At 41.6% G+C, this 16439-nt stretch overlaps 1 protein-coding gene across 1 annotated transcript in view; it reads right to left on the bottom strand.

The window, feature by feature from the left end:
- Positions 1-16439, bottom strand: part of NCKAP1 (NCK associated protein 1) — a 577107-nt gene that overhangs the window by 506907 nt on the left and 53761 nt on the right. The window contains exon 2 of the mRNA XM_078680487.1: positions 11651-11761. Within this exon, the coding sequence (XP_078536613.1) occupies positions 11651-11761 (111 nt within the window). The remainder of the gene's footprint in view (positions 1-11650; positions 11762-16439) is intronic.

Genomic DNA, 16439 nt, shown 5'->3' with positions numbered 1-16439 from the left:
AAGTGTAATGAGTTCTATTTTGTCCTGTGCAATGCAGCAGTTTAACAAAATTAACTTTTTCAGTTTTGTTTCACATCAATTTGTAGCAGCACACTTCCCAACACTAATGAAATTGTGCTTAATGTTTTCGCTCATGGCACACTAATTCTTGGCATTGGCACTGGCACCAAAGCGCTTGTCATGCCGGATTATCTTTTGCACAAACTCCAGGTTGTGCAAAACTCTGCGGCTAGAGCCATCTTCGGCCTACCCCGGCAAGCCAGAGCCTCTGAGTTGCTAGTCTCCCTGCACTGGCTTCCGATTAAAAAACGAATCATATTCAAAGCTCTTACACTGGCCCACAAGGCACTCCATCTGGTAGGGGCTTCTTACATTAGGAAACGGCTTTCCTTTTACAAGCCCACCAGATCTCTCCGGTCAGAAAATCTTGGCTTGGCAATGGTGCCTCCCATTAAGAAAGCCAGAATTGGTGGACGTTCCTTTAAACATCATGCCCCCAGACTTTGGAACTCTCTTCCCGTTGGTCTCCGCCACATTTCCAATTTGTTTTCCTTTAGAAAGGCCCTGAAAACGTGGCTTTTTAATCAATAATACTGTTATGTCTGTTACCCTTCTTCTTTTTCAGTAATGGGTCAGAAAGCGCCGGGACACTCCTTGGAGTAGCCGTGCGCTATATAAGTTACCCATTAACATAACATAACATGTATCCCGGATCTGATTCATCCGTACAAATATGAAAAATGTACTTACTATTAATCATAAATTGGCAGCTTGTTCTGCTGTTGATTAAAATGCTGTTTATAAATCCGGCATGTCGTGCGGGGTTCGGAAAAGTACGCCTTTCACATCCAGTTTTTCGATTGATTCTGGCTTGCAGGCTGACTATAATGAGTCACACTCTCGTTATGTGAATGTCACAATACAGTGGATCATACACTCCATCTTAAATCAATGCAATCCCCATTCTGTGTGCTTAGATGCATCCTGGCCTAAGCGTCAAAGGTCTTCATGCGCCTGGTGTAAAATCGCCCCTCCATGTCAGCTTAGGAGATTCTAGAGAGGCAGCAATTGTGTGAGGCTGTCGGCTGATCCTGCAATGAGGCGGCGAGACGAGGGATTAGCAAAATCAAGATGGAGCAACAGGAGTATTGTCAGTAGTCTGCCATCTCTTTCCTACTCTGCTTGGTAGATGCGACAGAGAAAGGGGGAACATACACAAATATTCCTGACCAACCTAGCTAAAGAAGACACCACTGGAAATTAGACAACGGGTAGCCGGGTGTGTAATTGTGGCATTTCACATTTTCCCTGGTCACAACCCCATGATTGTGCCCATACCTAAAGGCACTTTTATAGGACCACGGCTCAGTTGTGCATCTCCTGGTTACCCTTGCTTCAGCAGGTCTGCCACACAGTTGCCCAAACCTTGCGTATGTTCTGCTGGATACAATATGCACCTTTCTAATGCTCAATGCCTTATTTCCTGTGTCAAACCACCAGGAGTTTGTCCCACTCTTTCTATAGGCAGTACATTGGTTTGTGGTCATGGATAAAGACCAAAATACTTTAAGGAAGAAGAGAGGAAAATAAACCTAAGAGTATAACACCCAATGACGGCTGGCCTCAAACTAAAGCAGCAGGAAGGTGCTACACAGAGACAGAATAAGTCTGGTACCTCCCCTCCAACTGCTGTGATAGAGCAATACCTATTGAGATGGGGTTTCAAAGAATGGTGAAACTTTACCCAACCAAATATTTACCTGGTTCAGCATACTATATACTTACAACTGGTCAGAGACACCAAGAAAGAAGCTCTGATGTGATTCAAAGTTACAGAGAAAGGGGATGTGTCGTGAAGAAATCCCCTTGAGCCATTTGAATTTGAATTTAAAAACATTTATACAGCGCGCTTTCACCCAGCGGTTTCATGGCGCTATTAAGTTGCAATGGACGGCAGCAGTAGGAGGGAGTTTAGACGGGGTAAGCTTGCGTAAATAAGAGGGTTTTGAGTTCCCTCCGAAACTGAGTGTAAGAGGGCATTGTGCGAAGGGCAACAGGGAGAGAATTCCAGAATGCTGGGGCCAGGACAGCGAACTTCGTTCCACCTGCCCTCCGTTTTTTAAAACGGGGGGTGACTAGGAGGGCCGAGTGAGAGGAGCGTAGTTCTCTGCCTGGAAGGTAGGGCACAATGGCAGAGCATATAAATTCCGGGGCAGTGCCTGACCTAGCCTGAAAGGTGAGGCAGCCAAGTTTGAAGAGGGCACGTTCTCGCACCGGCAGCCAGTGTAGAGCTTTAAGTAGCGGACTGGCCCGATGATATTTAGGGAGGCCATCAATCAGGCGGGCAGCCTGATTCTGCACCAGCTGCAGACGATGGATCGCGTAAGCTGGGGCCCCATTGTATATAGCATTACCATAGTCAATGCGGGACAGTACCATGGCCATGACAATGATTTTCAGAGCCGGGAGGGAAAAAAAGCGGGAGACTTTCCTAATTATTCTTAGGGAGAAGAAACAAGAAGAGACAACCGAACCAATGTGTGAATGGATAGACAGTTGTGAATCCAAGAAAATCCCAAGGGTTTTAACTTTAGAAACAGGGAGTGGAGGGGCACCAAGTGAAGGGGGCCAAAAGGAAGGGGACCATGGACTGCAACCACCTCCGGTCAAGACCAACTCGGTCTTGTCTGGATTGAGTTTGAGGTGGTTGCAGTTCATCCAATCTTGGATGAATGTCATGACTGACTGGACGTTCTGGGCAGATGAAGGGGAGTGGGAAAGGTTAAAGATTAGCTGGAGGTCATCGGCATTCCAGGGCATTTTCATGCAGACTAAATCATGACGACCTCCTATCAGTGTTAAAATATTCCTTTGTATTTTTTGCTTCTTAAATCTACTGACTAGTGAAGAGAAGAAAACATTTGTCAACTAGTAATTAGTTTTACTCCCCAGTTGTTGCCTAGCCTTGTTTTTCTCTCCTTTACACATGGAAATAGGGTAAAAAAAAGGAGGCCTCCCCTGATAAGGTTAGCATCACATAGTGATTCAACATTCTTGACTGAGTTGAGGATGGGCCCCATGATGAAGCAAGCCACCAAAGAGTGTGTGAGGGCCTTCCTTCCTAAATAAGTGGAAGTTTGGGCTTCAGTGATATTCTACACCTTCCAAAGACATCAGGGATACCTCTTGCTGGTTCATGGGTTAAGAGCACCTTGGCAATCAGGTATTCCTGATGTGCCCTATAGGCGTAATGCATCACTGAGTTAAGAGCATCACTTTGCGTTACATTTTGAATATTAAACCCCCGCTGAGATGAGTCTTCAATACTTGTTATCTTAAAGCGTGGTTGGCTTAAAATTAAGTACTCTTAATTTTAATCTTAAAATTAAGTATCTGAAGAGGAGGTTTCAGTCTTCTAAGAATCGCCAATAGTCTATCTGATATTCGCCTTTCTTTATGGTAGAGGACATAATTACGCAATAACATGCTGCCTGAGGGGATTCCCATTGCTTGGGCAAACACCCCAGCCTTCTGACCAATGTTTAAGTCTTCGGAGGATTGTGGCCTTCTTATTGCTAGTTCAGGGTACCACCACATTTCTTTGCGCCCCTCAAACAGGAACAGTTGCTGGCTCCGACGCTTCTTTGCTGAAAATATGAAGCCACCTTTGTTAAGTTCGCTGGCAGAGGTCAGATTGCACAGAGCTGCGGTCATTTGCTTGCAATCTAGTTTAAGAAAAAAAGTTCTGTGTTGCCTGAGGGCTCTCAGATGCTGCTAGCTAAACCTTTCTTGAATGGTTTTTTTTTTTAAGAACCCCTTCGCCTCATAGACCTTTGGGGTAAATAAATACTGCATAATGAATAGTAGAGCGTTTTTGCTTGGTGGAGAAGAAGTGGAAAAAACGTCCCACTTCACTTACCTAGGCGTCCCTATTGATACTAATTTTAACTGGAATTTGTATTTAATGTTAGAGTTTTACAATTTCAAAGGGTATTTGATGCAGTTTTCAGATTCACAAAAAAGCTGGGACATAAACCCATAAGTGAGCTACTATGTATCTTTAAAAGTAACATTTTTATCGGTTGCAAGTTTCTGTAAAGCCCTCCAGATTATACAGAATAAATTCATAAGACAACTTCTGGCTACCCCACACTCTACTCCAACGTCATTTTGCCACGAGGAGGTAGGGCTAAACTATTTGGAAGAGTACATCAAATTACAACCCGTCTTATTGTTCCAGCGTATTTGGAAAAATCCAGAAGCCCAATATGTAGAACAGTGCTGTTAGATTGCCTGAATCTGGACAATTGCTTAGACATTCTTTGGCTGAAATCTGTCAAGAAGGGCTTTGAAAGCCTGGGCATCCCAGCTTTTTATCACAACCCGGCTCTTGTATCCAACAATTCCTCAGGATACATAAAAATTCTTTTTTATCAACATGTACAAAAGGCACAACATATTGATAGCCAGGAAGAGTGCGGAATCAACTTTCACAACTACGCCCAGCATTTTATTGACAGTATATTGTAGATGAAAGACAGAAGTTCTTACTTACAATTGTGATGTATTCCTATAGGTTCTGTATCGATCCCCCTATTCCTGACCCTATTCTGGTTAACAAGTTAACTAGCAGCCATCCCATGAGGCAGAAAACTCCCATGATGCAGGAACCGTTATCTGATAAAGCCACACTACGGCACAGGAACGTGTTATCTGATTAAGTCATAACGCTTGCCATCTAATTAGACAAGCGATATTCCTCCAGCCCCTGATAAGGCATACGGAGTTCTCAAAACAAATCAAACCTATGACAGACCTGGGAAAAACCCTGCGGCCATTGTTTTGATTTCACCGAGAACTTCAGCAAAAGAATGTGCTAACGACCAGGTCGTATGACATCCTTATTGACGTATCTATGTCCATCCTTACGTCAATCTCGGCACCTTAAAGGTATAAATATTACCGATATTGCCCTATGCAAACACACGCGGTGGTGACGAGGACGGAGCAGCCAGACTTGCCGAAGCCCAGAGCAGAGCAGACCCCGCTGGCGCAGCCCCGCCTTCCTGACGCGCTGAGAACGAGACGCTGCTTTCTCCTGCCGAGAAATCCAGCTCCGGCGCTTCCGGGTAGCCCTCGCAGGCAGCCTGGAATATCGAGACCAGAGACGAGAGATACCATCCCTCATTCATCCTAGATTCCAGGTACAGAACTGAATAACCCCTTACAGAGAATTCTTTAGTCAGTCACTTGGCAAAACAAACTTAACTTAAACTGTAACTTTCTATTCCCGCCCACGTATTAGGCTTAGGTCAGGTACACGGGGTAGGCGTAGTTAGAAACACCAGTTGAGTACGATTAGTCAAATGTAAATGTGTATGTATTCATTTTAAACCTTCATATGGCTTAGAAACCATATCAATGTTTTTACAGTATTATTTTATACTTCTGCTTTTATTGTATGCACTTTACTTAACCATAAGTATTGCAATAATATCGATCCATTTCTCTTATATGAGAAAAGAGACTGATCAATAAATAACATCTTTTATTGAACACGCCCGTCTCTTCCTTTTCTCTACAATCTGGTGAGACTAAGAATGCACGTACTGACTGAGTAAAATAAGTCGTCTTTTGTTTTCACACGACTCTAGAGATACACTCTTGATTAGGGGAGAGCAAAGTTGTCATGTTCTATGGTTGTCAGAAACTAAATCCCTTCTTGTCTATCCAGGGAGGTTCAACTCCTCCTTGCCTATTCGAGAAAGTTTCTAGTGAACTCTGAGCTAGCTGGCAAAACCCAAAACTTTAAGTCTAATATCGACAGTAGTAGACCTAGTTAACGTCTGGTCTAGGCCTATACTATTGAAGGTATTATTCCAATGCGCAGAGCCTATTGGGATAATAGGAACTACACTACACAATGTTTGGACTACACACTATACACTTACTGGTGGGCCTATTCCACCAAATGTCTCAGGTTTTCATTTATTTATTTATTTATTTGCGGGTTTGTATCGCGCTCGAATCGACTCCCAGAGGATTATCTCTGCGCCATAGGAACCCAGGAAGACACAGTCAGAGGGGAACCAGACGAAAATGGACTAGTTTTGAAACAGCAAGGTTTTGAGTTGCTTTCTAAACAGCAGATGTTCTGAGCACTGTCTGAGAGCTAGAGGGAGCTTATTCCATAGCGATGGCCCAACCACAGAAAGAGCTCTGCCTCCGTGCCTGGCCTTCTTCGCACGGGGCACACACAATAGGAATTGGTTGCTTGACCTAAGGGAGTGTGCAGGGGCGTAGGGTATAAATTTATTTTTCAGATATGCAGGACCTAGTCCGTTTAAGCTCTTGTGAATTAGACAACATGCCTTAAACTTCGTCCTCTGCCGGACCGACAGCCAATGCAGTTTGTCCAGGAGAGGTTTGGACGCAGTTCGGGGGGGCGTTAAAGACCAGGCGGGCCACAGTGTTCTGGATCACTTGGAGTTTGGCTAATACTCCCTCGTTTACAGATAGTAGCAAGCCGTTACAGTAATCAATACGGCTAAGGACAAGGGCCTGTACCAATGTTTTCCTGATGGAGTCTGGAAGTATAGGGAAGACTTTGCGTAGTAGGCTTATCACGTGGAAGCACGAGCCCACGATATAATTGCCATGTTGTTTCGGTGAAAGCTCCTGATCTAGGCGGACTCCTAAGTTCTTTACGATCTGTTTGGGTTCAGGGACTGGTCCCAGATCATGTGGCCACCAATCTGGGGTCCAGAGGATTTTTGCCTCCCGGAACAGCATGAGTTCGGTCTTGCTTACATTACACTGCAGGCAGTTTGATAACATCCACTGAGCCACAGCTTTCATGCCCTGAGAAAAGGAGTTTTTAACCTCGGTGGTGAGAGATTTAAAGGGAAAAAGGAGCTGTGTGTCATCCGCGTAAGACACAGGGATGAAACCATATGCTCGCATAATTCCAGCCAGGGGTGCCACGTAGATGTTAAAGAGAGTCAGGCTCAAACAAGAGCCCTGTGGCACCCCTTTAGAAATCTCTACCTCCACCGAGCGATAGGCACCCATGGTGACGCATTGGGTGCGGTTGGATAAGAAGCTCCTTAGCCAGGTAAGAGCCTTGTTCTCTATACCGATGTTTGCCAGTCGATTTGTCAAGATGTTGTGTGACACAGTGTCGAACGCCGCCAACAGGTCTAGTAGTACCAGGATGACTGAGTGGCCTCTATCCTGATACATATGTAGGTCGTCTGTGACTGACATCAGGGTTGACTCTGTGCTGTGTTTGGGCCTAAAACTGGATTGTGAGTAATCCAGCCCTCCTGCCTGTTCAATATAGATGGATAGGTGGCGATTCACATGTTTTTCAGTGAGTTTTCCTAGGAATGGTAGCAGGGATATCGGTCTAAGATTGGACAGGTCTGTCCATGGAATTGTGGAGTTTTTCCTAATGGGTCTTACCAGAGCCTTTTTCCACCCCCTGGGGACCTCACCTGTGCTCAGGGAAAGATTTACCAATCTCTGAATCCCAGGACCTAGTTCTTTACCAAGCATAGGCATAATTCTTGCTGGGATAGTGTCATCTGGACACCCGCTCTTGATTTGCGTGGTTAAAGATACCACATCTTCTAATGAGATAGGAGGAAATATGCCTAGGGTGTGCGTGGTAGGGTTAGGTTCTTCCTTAATTTGTGGTTGGGAATTATCTGCACAAAAGGACAGGTTGGAGCTAATGATTTTCTCATAGACCCCATCTATTTTTTTGGTGAAGAACTGTGAGATGTCATCACACAGTTGCGGAGACGCTAACTCTGAGCTCTCGCAGGCCACCGGTTTAACGAATGACTGCAGGATTTGGTATAATACCCTTGGAGTATTTCCAGCAGCTGCGAGTTGGGACGCAATGGGGTTTTTGCGCTCCATGCGAATGGCTTTATGGTATGTGGAGAGGGATTCCCAGTAGTGGCTCTTGTTATCAGCCAAATGGGACAATCTCCATTTTTTTTCAATCTCCATTTTTTATCAAGTTTCCTGGCGGCTTTTTTTAGGGACCTTAATTGCTCTGAGAACCAGACTTCTTGTTTATGTGCCGGGCGTGATTTAAACAGTTTCAAGGGGGCAATATAATTCGCTGCTGTCACAAGCGCCCCTTCAAATTTAGTCAAGGCCACCTCAATGTCTTCAGTGAGCGTGAGGGAGGGTTCTACAAACCTCTCTTTAAAAGAATCTTGGGTCATTTTGTGCCATTGCCTCCGTTTACTCGGCAAGGCAATCGGGCCTGAGGGAAGAGTACTAATGCGAGGAGTGTAACATTCTACAATGAAATGATCGGTCCATTTTACTTGTGTTGGAGGTAGGCAGTTGATTGATGGGGAGTTGGACAGGATTAAATCCAGAGTGTGTCCTGCCTGGTGTGTTGGACCACTATTAGCTTGTTTTAGGCCCAGTAAGGACAGATCCGTCAGTAGGGATTGTGCCTCAATGCACTCTTTTATTTCTCTATGAACGTTGAAGTCTCCCACAAGTAAGAAATCGCTATCTTTGCTTACATGGGGGGCCAATGCTTCCACTAGTGTGATGGAGAAATTGGCACAAGGCCCATCTTTACCCCTTAGTCATTGTGAGATCCCAGACAAACAAAGCACCATGCACTTTACTTTATTTCGTACATTTTACCTACATTAAAGAAAGCAGTTCCTGCACCCCACATTGCGTTCTTTAGACTCTAGATCCACCAAGCAGCGTTACCTTACTTAATAAAACGGTTACTATTGCGGTTTTAAATGTCATCTTAAATTCCCTGAGACTATGATCTAAATACTGAAATTTTTATGGTATTTTGCTGCTAGAACACTATTTAATGGAGAATGCCAAAGTTTTTAAAGTTTATTTTTATAATTGTTTTTTTACCGGACTTTTTAATCATGCATGAACCCCTTTGAACTGTGCATTTTATGATATGACTTTTAAGGCTCGCTAGAGCCGAATAAAGAATTTTGATTGACTGAATAGTAGGCTCCTCTGTGGGGGATATATGAAGGTCTGGAGCCAGCAATGATAGCACAAGATAAGACCAGTCGGTATCTGCAAGCCTGCTTCATCAAATGCTGTTCTAGTGTCAGCAATGGAGATGGCATTCAATTCTTAGACAATCTATTCCACCCTTATGCAATGCATGAAATGCTGGATTAACTCCTTCAGCATCTTCCGACTGACACTGTCATAGCAACTAACTCTCTCATTAAAAGGTTCTGGGAACACCACACCCTGAATGTCAGATAAGGCAGAGTGTGGTAATTAGTGGGTGCAGCATTACCACACCATTATACAGTTTTCCCAGAGGAATTGAGAATTCTCATGGTAATCCTTGTTTGTGCTCCAATTTCTGCATGTTTCTCCACATTCTGGGTTTAAAATCTCATCTCAACCCAAATTAGGATTACAGAGGGAGTTATACATGTGCTGTACCAACTCATAGCTGTGCTCTTAGCCACTTTCGGTCATGTAGCTTCGAAGTGCTTGCTAAAAGGCAATGTCAACACATGGATGATAATAGATTCTGCAGTTTTCTTAAGTAGAAGGGATCTTGGGGAGTATACTGATACTTCTGGATCTACATAAGAGTTTACAATTCAGGTATTTGTTTTATTTAACTGGTTTCATAGGGTAAAAGAGAAAAAGAATAGTTTCTGTTGTCCTAGTTAGTGTCCCTGATATTTTCATAACACAATTCAGTCATTATGTGGAGAAACTGCCCAACAGGTTGTGATACTTTAATGAGATGCCTTAGTGAGTCCGACAGTGTAGGCTGCTTGCACAATCGTCACATGCAATCATCATTCCTTGCACAATCCAAACCAAATGCACGCACACCACCGACCGCCGCCCGTTCCCGTTGAAAGTGATCAAACACACAACAGCACGTATTAATACATATTCCTTTTCCATTTCAGATTTCTTAACAATGAAAGTCACTAACAGTCCTAAATTGAATTTTCGCTGGCTCGTATAGCATTCAACCTCACCTCGCCCAAGACACTCTCCCCTCCATAACTCCAGGTTTTGTCTTCTACAGAGGTTCAAGGACACTTGCCGTCACCCAAAGACAAGTTGCATCTTTTAATTTAGCTCACTTTTTTTTTCAAGTTTGCCTCTTGGGAGCGGCTGGCCACACTGCTTCTCCCTTAGATTATTATATTTTTACTGCTGATGCTGACATGGTAGTGACTAGCTACACAGAGTAGGGAGTGAGTTTATGCTGTGTGGGATCAGCACTACTGCTCTATGAAGCAGCCAAAAGCCCCACCGGCTTCCTTTCTTTAATTTTCTCCTTCTCCCCATCATGCCATACCTGCAGTACCAATTACTAGTATAATGCTTTAGCAGAAACATGCTCGCCATTACGCCTCTAAACAACTGCAAAATGCCTGACCAGATTGTACACCTCCTCCTCAACCCAATAGCAAATACAAAGCATTACAAAATAATTCATACAAATGACAGTTTTTCACAATGCAAACATACCTACAGCAAACTTGACTACAGACAAAAAACATCTATGAGTCTGAAAGTACAGGACCACACAAATGTTAAACGTGTGTTACACAAATGCTGGTAACATAACAGTCAGGGACACCAACTGCAAATTTAGCTTCTGAGTATCACTTAGAATGGGCAATACTAAACCTGTCGTTAAATTACTATTCAGATAAAATTCTTCTGAAAAGATACTAAACATTTAAAAAGTAGAATAGTCAACACAGTCTCCAACAACCATAAGTAAACTACCTTCAAACATAAATACCCCATTGAGTTTGGCTGATTTTACAGTACAAAAAAAGTGAGACACCTGACGGAGGGTAATGGTGTACGCTACCATCTTATTGGCAGGCCATGCCTTCACCATTGAGATAATTGTTACACAGTCCATTAGCATAAGATAATAACAATTAATAGGATCAGCAATTATCATAAGCAGCTACAAAATGCAACAGGCGATAGGTCAGTACTAGTTCCATCTCATTCTACTATTCCCAAAAATCAAAGGCTGAGATGTAGCAAAAGGGAAACCAAAGGAATACAAGCTTAAATTCATAAACAACAATTGCAACAGAATCGAAAATAACCAATTCGTGAATGCAATTGTGGTTTAATATAAAACATGCTTTCCAGATTTAAATACTACAGTTTAAATGTTTAACGCCCAATGCATTGATTAAATGAGAAAGAAGGTATGCCTTTCCAATATTGATGAAGTTAACATTTGCCCTTTGCACACGTACAGAGCTCATAACCTTAAGCTCATGTGGAGCAGTAAACTTTTCAACTGACTGAGATAAAAATCAAGCTCTGGCTTTCACATTAATGGAGTACAGTTACTGAATTCCATCATAATGGGTAACACGAGCTTTAAACATTTACGGTTTTAAGTCTTTATAGTCAAAACAACAGCCCAGACAGAGAGAAATGTATTATTTATGGAAAGTAAAATTCATATATAGTATTTTGCATTCTTCAAGACAAGGCTAAGCGCTAATCAATTAAAGGACTTTGACATGCATCCCAAAAGAGCGACTGTCACTACCTTCAATCTTGTGCCAGCTCAATCAATCCCAGCCAAGCACTGCTTAGGTGGTGGTCTACTTACATTGTTGTTTCGTGTTTCTACAGCTGGAAACTTTCTAACAATAAACTTGACTGCAGATTCCAGATTTTTATCAATGAGATAGGAAGGCTTTGCTTTGGGATCACCACATGCCTATAAGAAAACAAAGGAAAGCAAACATTGAAATTATAATTGCCTTTAAAACTTCAATAATCTTTAGTAAAATTACTTTATGTATGATATGACATAATGGGAAAAAGTGAAGGGAAACATCACATTTTAAGAATGCAAAGGCTGACAGCGTAGACAACCTTGAGTGAAATCATTTGTAACACCAGTATTAACAGTGCACAAAAGCAGAGAGGGGAAAACTACATGCGCATCACCAAAGTCTCCCTGATCAAAATTCCATGCTTCAACATAAATTAAAAACCCAACCATATGCAGGGTGAGGCAGAAGCTAATAAACTGTAAAAACATTCAAAGCAACAACCAATGCACAAAGGCAAATGGGGTAAGGCAAATGTAACTACGCAGCTGATATTACATAAACCATTTTCCAACTTTGTACTATTCATTGTGATTATTTTTGCTGCATTTTTGTACTGCAGCTGAAGCAATATCTCAAAAAAAGAGTACGTACAATAGTTGACAAAGCACTTTTACTGAAAATGCTGGTTGCAAATGTTGACAGTGTTTTCTATGCAGGATTTCTTTGAGCTAAAGTGCTTCCTATGTAGTCATTAAATGGAATGAGCGATTTATTTAATTCGGTTTTAAAGGTTTATATAAGAACTATAAAGAACTGTTCTAAAAGCAGCCTGTGCTCCACACAAATGTACAAATCACATACTGGGGGAATCCAATTAAGTGTATACTGAGGAACTACTGGGACTCTAAACGTGTACTTCGCTTCAGCATCAATTTCGATGGCTGTGTTGTGAAATATTGAGGTGGGAGTAATGGAGTATGAATGTGGAGTGAAAGCGGGCAAAAAGGTAGAGAGAGAGGGAAGGCAAAATATTAGCAAACCTTCCAAACTTGTCCTTGCTGGGGAAGCATTTAAACAAAAAGAGAGAAAATTACACATAAACATAGATTTGCAAAATGACACTTGACACGTGAAAAGGGCTGTTAAGGAACAACGTTGTCTTTATTGCCAACACAACAAATGTAAGCCTAGATCCAGCAACCAACATTTTACACACATTTATCACGGAGAATAACTATTTTAACAACACACAAGAATATGTATCATTTAACACCAGTTTTCACATTATAAAACAACTGTTAAATAATGGAAAACGGTTGATTAACAAAGGATGCAAACTGTACATATTAAATGAGAAAAAAAAGATTGGCATGCTAAAATACTGGTGTTGTCATGCAAATGTAACGGCGTCAGTGCAGGTACAATTTTTACTGAAATATAAACTAAGTGATTAACAATTAAACTAATAGGGAAAAGTAGCTAATGCTTACCCAAGATTCAGACATTTGAAAAAGATCTAATGGACTTTAAATTGAATATCAAATTTATCAGTAAACAGGAGTACAAACGTGAATATGCCCACACATCCATTTTGAAAACCTCAAAATCAGATGAATTACAATATATGTTAAAAATATAATTGCTACGTATTATTAATTTTTTAAAAGAAGACTGATCACCTGCTGAACTGCAAGAAATTGGTAGGATGATTTTGAGAACAGACTAACTGTGAGGATTATTAGAAAATTAATGTAAGACATCAGACTCCTTAAACAGACCCAATTTGCCAGATTTAACATGCATTTACCTAACTATATGAGATCTAAGTAATGTCGCAGGGTCCAACATCTAAAATGACCCCTATATGCAGTCCTCTATCTGAACATATTCAAAGAAAAATGATCTATTGTTTTGTATTTCACTGCCTCAAAAAGTTAAATATTGGCGGATCAGCAGTAGCCACTTCCTTCAATAAGGCCTCACATACATGCCAGTAAGCAACTCATCATTGAAGGTAAAAAATGTAACAGATGGAAAATACAGATGACTAATATTTAATGAGTGCAAAGGTCTTCTTAAAAATAAAAACAGGAAAGAATCTTTTTCAAAAGATTATAGATGTCTGCTCTGCCGATCCCACCATCCACTAACTTATAGGTTAATACATACAAGTATTTTGTGAAAATGATTACAGAAGTCCAGCATTGTAAACAAGCAGATTAACAAAAGAGGAGCAACTTACATAAGTGAGAACTCCGACAGGAGCTGAAACCCCACCTTTTCTAGGAGCTTCCCATGGTCTGGTCGTTCATAAACATCCTTTCGTATGCCTGGCCTACCCACTGGAATAAGGACCTTCCCCAAACCTTCACTTTTCATATGATCTCCAAATGGTCCTCCCACCACCTGCCCATCCCCAACCAAAGACACCTGAACAGCACTACACGGCTCTTTTAGGGGATATCTGTCATTAACTCGACAGCCATCAACTTTTCCTTCACTTGTTTAATTCACCATTTTAACTTAGGTCCTAGTCAAGGTATTGTTAAAAGCTATGTTGGAGTAAAGATCAGTCTAAGGTTACTATAATATGAATACATGGCAATTGCCACCGTAATACGCTACTGCGGGAATCTACTGCCTGTAGATCCACATTTTCAGGAGTTTCCTAAATGATCCTGAATGAGTCAAATTTCTGTTGGTATACTATTCCACAGTTTGGGTCCTTGAAATGAAAAGGCTCTGCATTCGGCTCTTGCTTTCTTGTACCTAGGAGTCTAGAGATAAGGCACAAAGGCTGAGCAGAGTAATCTGTCAGGTTGGTATGGAGTAATCCTAGATGCCAGGATGCAAGGGGTCTGCTGGTATCAATCTGAACAGAAGATTTAAGTGGCTGATCCTAGGCAAGAGGTATGGGAGGATCAACTGAACATTCACAAAAGAAGGTTACAAGAAAAATACAAAGACCAATACATGCAGTCACCTTTCCTTTCGGAGGCAAAGTCAGACTAACAAAAAAGAGTAAGGAACACAAAGGCATTCATTCAGAAAGTGGGCAGCCAGAACTCCGTGGAGACAGTTCAAGTTACAGAAATGTCCTTGGTGTCCAGAAAGTTCTAGAAAGTGTATTGTGTAATTGTGGGCAAGCATAATTTAGCTTCTACCACATTAGTTCTTCTAGAGCACAAGAGCCTCAAAAGATTCCTCCATGATTCTTAGGCTTTATTTCTTAAAGTAATTAGTGGAACTCTAGCAAAATGATATAACTTTGGAGGGATTGAGCAGTCATTTGATTACGCCACATGCTTTTTAAATAAACCAGACCCAAATGAAGAGAGGGTGCTTCAATCAGTTATCAGGACAGGCTGGTTCCTGCATGCGAAACAGCAGAATGAGAGCACCATAATTTGGTCTGCTCCACAAGTTAAATCCTAGAAGATGCTAAGAACACGGCCTGGCTATAGAGGATACAGAGAGCCTTTTGGGTTCTTGAGCACGAGTATTTGGCAAAGTCGTTTTTTATACCGAAGCATTATTTATTTACATGCTTACCGCATTCAAGAATCAGGAGGCTATTGGAGAGCGATGCGAGTGCATTTTTGTAACTTTTGATCTATATGATGACGGTGCTCCTAGATTGACCCCAGTATGAGGACACAATCTAGCCAAACCTTCTGATCAGTGTGTAATTAACTCAATATAGAGTCACAATATACAATCACATTCTGCAACTATAAAGAACTTCATGGGACAGGTTGCAAATTATCCAGAGTATTCATATATCCCATAGGAATGATCAGAGGGACACGCAGGTGGCTATCCTTGCGCTCCTGTGAATCAGAGTTAAGTGAGTGACTCTAGGTTGTACCCTGTGCACGACTGAGACAAAGAATAATATCTTACAGTGGAAAAACCAATTAAAATGGCCCACTCCCTTTCTTTTATTAAAGTCATTCAAGGATCAAACACCAACCCCGGGGTCAGCTTCAAACTTAGGCTTGAAGAAGAGGCACCTGTTAGCATCCTGCTGTTATGTCTTTACATGGCTGTCAAGGGAAATCGATCAACCAAACTAAAGTAGTTTTCCCCAATGAAGGGATCACTTCATTTTGCTGTACTTCAATAAGTAGATCCAAGAATCATATCTGAAAGGACAATAACAGTTTTGTAAACATTATTTACATCAACAGAGGACTCTAATGAAGCGAACAAGCAAAATTTGAACATATTTAAAGCAAAAAAATATTTTTGGGGACGTAGGCAGAGGAAGCCAGATGGATGATGTTTTTAACAATAAGGTGGGGGCGCGGAACTCGTATAATTGTTTAGGGCGCTGGCTCGAAGAATAAACCAGTTAAATGCCAATTGTCATTAGGACTCGATTGGCAGCGCATCGGTCTGCAAGGCGTACTGGTATAAATTCTTTAAAATATACATAGAGTGGGCTCTTCCTTCGTGCAGGAGCATTACTCTCTCACACCATGCTATTAACTATTTAGTGCATCATTCTACTTTCCAGGACATTCTTCCATTGGAATACATGCGGGAATCTGTTATCCAAACAATACTCTCAAGCATCATGCGGTTTGTAATTCAATCATTCATCTCACAATATGCATTCAATGCAGAAAGCAATCCCTTTTTGCTAAATAATAAAAGAAATAAAACTGTGTTTGTGATAACTAGCATTTGTGCACATATAAACAGCATTTGTGACTGTCCAAGACTACATGTGTTTGCACAAGAAAGCCATACTGATGCCTTTTGTTTTTAAACCAATGCCACCTCTCAACATTAGCACACAGAAGACCTCACAGGAAATAGCAAAACACTTTTGCT

Source organism: Lissotriton helveticus, chromosome 3_1 (assembly GCF_964261635.1).
Source record: "Lissotriton helveticus chromosome 3_1, aLisHel1.1, whole genome shotgun sequence".
Classification (NCBI taxonomy): domain Eukaryota; kingdom Metazoa; phylum Chordata; class Amphibia; order Caudata; family Salamandridae; genus Lissotriton; species Lissotriton helveticus.
The sequence above is the reverse complement of the archived record's forward strand: the minus strand, read 5'-3'. Positions and strand labels throughout refer to the sequence as shown.